The sequence below is a fragment of the Cricetulus griseus genome (assembly GCF_003668045.3).
Source record: "Cricetulus griseus strain 17A/GY chromosome 1 unlocalized genomic scaffold, alternate assembly CriGri-PICRH-1.0 chr1_0, whole genome shotgun sequence".
NCBI lineage: Eukaryota > Metazoa > Chordata > Mammalia > Rodentia > Cricetidae > Cricetulus > Cricetulus griseus.
The window spans coordinates 228,643,014-228,648,711 of NW_023276806.1; the positions used below are offsets into that span (position 1 = coordinate 228,643,014).

Consider the following 5,698-nt stretch of genomic DNA (forward strand, 5'->3'; position numbering starts at 1 on the left):
GTTGAGTAAAACATCTGATGCCAACCTCTAGCTCCACATGTATGCACACACATTTGAACAAACAATAACAGACACATTCATATCACACTTACAAATATCTGCAAAAAAGAAGAGGCTGGGCATGGTGGCACAACACTTTTAATCCCAGTACTTAAGACACAAGGGCAGGTGGGTCTCTGTGAGTTCAAGACCAGCCTGGTCTACACATCAAGTTCCAGGGCAGCCAACCACAGGGAGACCTTGTCTCAGAGTGGGGGTTGTGGGGGAGGAAAAGGAAACTAAACAAGGAATGGTGGTTACAGGCCTTATATAACATCTCAGTAGTCAGGACACAAAGACAGGAGGATGGATAGTTAAAGGTCATCCTGTGCTATATTAGCTTGTGACTAGGCTGGTATGTGATACTGACACACACACCAAGACAATAGACCCAGCAAGTCAAGGCTGAATGGTTTTTTGTTTTGTTTTGTTTTGTTTTGTTTTGTTTTGTTTTTAAAGCCTTTAGTAATCACTCTCCCCCAGATAGTTTTTGGTAGCAAGAGGTATTAAGCAAGCCTTACAGACTCCACAAACAAGTCCCTCTGATGACCCCTAAGCAGCCACTACATGCTCTTCCCAAGACTGGATCTGGGGAGGGGACAAGGGAAAAGGCCCAGTACCAGTCATCCACTGCTCCAATGCTGTGAAGGGGGGTGTAGAGGCAAGCCCTGGTCATCAATGGATCTGTAGTCCTTTTGTGCAAATGTCTGGCAGGGGTGACGTGGGGCCATTCCTCTGGGCACAGCTGTGGTAATGCCTGGATGGAGATAGGGCCTGGGCAGCAGTGCCCTCCCAGATTCTCCCTTCAGGCTTCTTGATGTGAGAGACATGCAGCCTGAGGAACTCCACTTGGCCTGACCCTGCTGCCAGGGATCCTGTCCCCAGTAACCATGAAGATGACCAGTTCGTGGAATTTTTCTCTATCCAGCTGCCTCCTCTCCCTACTCCTGCTCCTCCAGATGCCATCTAGCTGTGCAGGTAAGCATGATGATTCCAGCCCTGCACAGACCTAAGAACAGACCTACACTTAGGTCTGCTGGCATGGTTTCCCTCCTTTGACACCTTCCTGATTTCTTGTGGAATCAAATTCAAACTTTCCCCCATTCATAGGGTGCTGGGAATCAAACTCAAGGCCTTGTGCAAGCTAATTTCATGCTTTACTCCTGAGCTCTATCCCCAGCCCTAGTTTTGGTTTTTCACCTTTCAAAAGAGAAAACAAAAACAAAACAAAACAAAAAAACAGAATTCTAGGAATTGCTATCAGAGGTTTTGTTTGTTTGTTTGTTTTTGTGTTTTCAAGACTGGGTTTCTCTGTAGCTTTGGAGGCTGTCTTGGAACTTGCTCTGTAGACCAAGCTGGCTTCAAACTCACAAAGATCCACCTATCTCTGCCTCCTGAGTGCTGGGATTAAAGGTGTGTGCCACAACATCCCTGCCTGCTGTCTAGTTTTAAATGAGAGAAAGTCTTTTGTACATTACTGCAATGCCTGTTGGTGGTAAATCTCAATAAATGTTTGTTGGGGGTTAATGAGATGGCTCAGTGGGTAAAGGTCCTTGCCTCTAAGCCTGATGACCTGAATGATGAAATAAAATAAAATTAAATGTTTTTAAGTAGATGAGTTATAGCATCTCATTACATTTGAGACCTTGCTCGGCAGAGTCAGGCAGCAGTTTTTATACAGGAGCCTGTTCCCCAACTAGAAGGAGAAATAAAGAAACAGAAGACAGAGTCCTACCTCATGGAGCCATGTGATTGATGGAGGCCTAGCCCATGCAACCCTTAAGGATATCCTGGTATAAGGAAGAACCCAGCTTGCTTCCCAGTAGCTGAACCTCACTTGGAAGAGGTTCAGAGTGAGCCTGAAGATACAGATGATAAAAAAGAGTGAAGCAGCTGTCTCCAGAGTACATGACTTCCCAGTGACTTGTAGAAAACAAGGTAGGAGGACAGAGGGCTGGGAAGCATTTAGAAGGTGGAGGCAAGAATCAGAGCTGAAGAGTCAGAGAGGAACACAGCTGGTAGAAAAGTGGAAGTCATTGTCTAGACAATTTCATGTCAGAACATTCTATCCTAGACATTTAGAACATACCTTTAACTAGAGACTGCTTACTTTGTATATGTTCAAAGTAAAAACAAAACAAAACAAAACAAAAAACAAACAAACAAACAAACAAAAAACAAGGCCTGCTGAGGCTCTTGAATTTCATTAAACTCTTCAACCCAGGGTGATGGAGAGCCCCTCAGCTACATGGAAGACTAAGGCCTGTTGGACTACAAGTACCGTGTCTCAGAAATGGGGATGAGGCACTGAGAAGGTGTCTGGGAAGTTAAGCATGTTTGTTGTGCCTGCAGAGGATCCAAGGTTGGGTTCTCAGCACCAATATCCATGAGGAAGCTCAGAGCTACCTGTAACCCCAACTCCAGAGGACCTTACAGCCTCTTCTGGATTCCAAGGGTAGTCACACAAAGGTGACATACATTCACCCACACAGGCAAAGACACAAAATCTTTAAAAGAAAAAGTTGATTGTCCTAAGCCAAGCATGGTAGCACATGCTCATAATTCCAGCACTTGAAAAGTTGAGACAGAAGCCGGGTGGTGGTAGCATACGCCTTTAATCCCAGCACTCTCAAGGCAGAGACAGGTGGATCTACTGGAGTTTGAGGCCAGCCTGGTCTACAAAGCTACACAGAGAAACCCTGTCTCAAAAAATAAAAAAAAAGAAAGAAAAATGGAAGTTGAGACATGAGGGTTGCTGTGAGTTCAAGACCAACCTGAGCAAACTCTATATCAAAATTAATAAATAGGGGCTGGAAAGTTGGCTCTGTGATAAAGAGTATGTACCAAAAGACTGGCATTGGTTCCCAACACCTTGTAACTACAGATCCAGGGGACCAAATGCCTCTGGCCTCTGAGAGCACTTGCACTCATATAAGTGCTGATGTAGACACACACACACACACACACACACACACACACACACACACACACACACCAAATCACTGGCACTGTGGTGGAATACAACTTTGATACCAGCCCTCGGGAGGAAGGCAGGTCTCTGAGTTCCAGGTCAGCCACAGCTATGTAGTGAGACCCCATCTCTAAAATAAATAAAATAAACATTTTTAAAAATTGAGTTTCCTCTCTCTTACTCATTTTGAAGTAGCTTTCCTATGATGAACTTGTCACATCTGATCCTTGGTTTCTTTCTTTGGCGTCTTGGACAGGACAGTTCAGAGTGATAGGACCAGGGCATCCCATCCGGGCTTTGGTTGGGGATGAAGCAGAACTGCCCTGCCGAATATCTCCTGGGAAGAATGCCACCGGTATGGAGGTAGGGTGGTACCGTCCTCCCTTTTCTAGAGTGGTTCATCTCTACCGAAATGGCAAAGACCAAGATGCAGAGCAGGCACCTGAATATCGGGGACGCACGGAGCTTCTGAAAGATAGTATCGCTGAAGGAAAGGCTATCCTCAGGATCCGGAATGTGAGGTTCTCGGACGAAGGAGGCTTCACCTGCTTCTTCAGAGATCACTCTTACCAAGAGGAGGCAGCAATGGAGTTGAAGGTAGAAGGTGAGTCTGTCAAGGTAATATGCAATATGACCTGGGGAGTGGTTGACCTCTCTCCTTCAGCCTTCAATCATTCAACTAAGGTCTTTCAACCCAAACATGTCACTTCTGAGATCATTTCCAGTAAACAGGGACTTCTATGCTCTGGCTGTTGGCTATTTTGTTATTTGAATTGGGAAAGAAATTGGAATGAAAGTCAGTGTTCATGGATAAGAAAGGAACATTAAATGAAGATGGTATATAAGCTAGACAAATGCTTTTACACTTCAGTTTTTCTTGGGTTTGTTTTTTTGTTTGTGTTTGTTTTGTTTTGTTTTCCTTAAATGACAGCTTTTCAATATGTAGCCCTGGCTGGCCCGAAACTCGTCATATAGACCAGGCTGACCTCAAACTCACAGTGCTTGTCCTGTCTCTGACTTCTAAGTGCTAAGAGCTGGGATCAAAGGTATGTGCCACCACAGCTAGCATATATGTATATCTCCTTGGACAACCCTTCAGCAATAGCTTCTGATGTGCTGGGATTAAAAGCATGAGTCACCATGCTCAGCTTAAAATGATTATTTTAGAACCATACCCGATAGCTTGGGTTCTTCCCATGAGAGCTTGTTGAGTGACATAATCAAGCCATGGAATATAGGGAACAAAAACATGTCCCTGTGTTTGAGTGTGTGTTTACATACATGTACATACACGAATATACATATATGCTCTCTCTTTCTCTCTCTCTCTCTTTCTCTCTCTCTCTCTCTCTCTCTCTCTGTGTGTGTGTGTGTGTGTGTGTGTGTGTGTTCATGAATGTGTGTAAATATATGGCAGGGATAATTCAGTTTAGTAGAGTGCTTGCCAAGAATGCAAGTAGATACTGGTTCAGTTTCCAGCACTTCATAAACTGATCTGAGAACCTAAAACCTGTAATCCAGCACTTAGAAGTTAAAGTCAGGAGGATAAGAAGTTAGACACCAGCCTAGGTTATAAGAGACTGTCTCCAACAAAACAAAACAAGAGGCTGGAGAGATGACTCAGTGGTTAAGAGCTTTTCTAGCTCTTGCAGAGGACCAGAGTTTGGTTCCCAGTACCCACATAACTCCAGCTCTGGGAGGGAGATTGGATACCTTCCTCTGGCCTCCAAAGGCACCCACACACAAATATACACATAAATAGAAAATAAATAAAATTGAACACACACACACACACACACACACACACACACACACACACACACACACCGGGAGGGGGAGGTCCTCAGTTTTAGTCATCATCGCTTCATTCTCAAGACTTTTCATTTTCAGTGTGCTTTGTGTGAAAGCTGATTTTAGAGTTATTTATTGCCTCAACATGGTTAAGCTGTGGATAGGGAAATAGACAGAGGGAGCTTTGGCAGTTAACTGCTGTGGAGTTGAAGAACAAAAGTGTTGCTCGAGTGTTGGGCCTCTGACCCTTTCCCTTCCTCCTCACCACCTGCAGCAGGGACATCAGACAATCCATCATTTCTGTATCTGAGGTGGGGGTGACTGTTGCCAGGAGGGAGATCAGAAGATACATTGTGTGCCCAGTAACAAAGCACTATTTCTAGAGACAGCTTGCAGGGACATGAGGATAGCTGTATGCCACAGAATGTTCTTCAGACAGCTGTTTTTGCTGGGGAATTTTTACTCACAAAGAAGTGGAGGGTCAGAACTTCTGCATACAGATCTTCCCCCTTCTGCTCAGCAAATTTCCAGGTCTGCTGCCAACTCCAGCAGGGAAGAAAGATGGGAGAGGAGGGGGCAGACCACATGCTACACCCTTTGCCTCAGGGGAGAGTGCTTTCCTTTGAGGGATTTCCACATTCCAAATCCCTCCAGTCATCTCCTGTTTTGCTTGTCTGAGAAAGAGGGGGGGGGCAATGGTTGGTGTTCCATTCACAACACTGAATAAAATTTGGGGGGTAGTAGCACAGGCCTGGGATCCCAGCATTTGGGAGCTAAAAGCTGGAGGACAAGGAGACTTCAAGAACAGACTTGCCCTGTTTTAAAAACAAAACAAAATCAATGGCCACATTACCCCTCTCTAGATACAAGCCCACTCTACCATTAAAAAAAAAAAAA

At 44.7% G+C, this 5,698-nt stretch overlaps 1 protein-coding gene across 1 annotated transcript in view; it reads left to right on the forward strand.

Annotated features, from left to right (window-relative positions):
- The first annotated feature begins 935 nt into the window (after nucleotides 1-935).
- Mog (myelin oligodendrocyte glycoprotein) overlaps nucleotides 936-5,698 on the forward strand; it is a 28,812-nt gene continuing 24,049 nt past the window's right edge. The window contains exons 1-2 of the mRNA XM_035451412.1: nucleotides 936-1,017; nucleotides 3,267-3,614. Of these exons, the coding sequence (XP_035307303.1) occupies nucleotides 936-1,017; nucleotides 3,267-3,614 (430 nt within the window). The remainder of the gene's footprint in view (nucleotides 1,018-3,266; nucleotides 3,615-5,698) is intronic.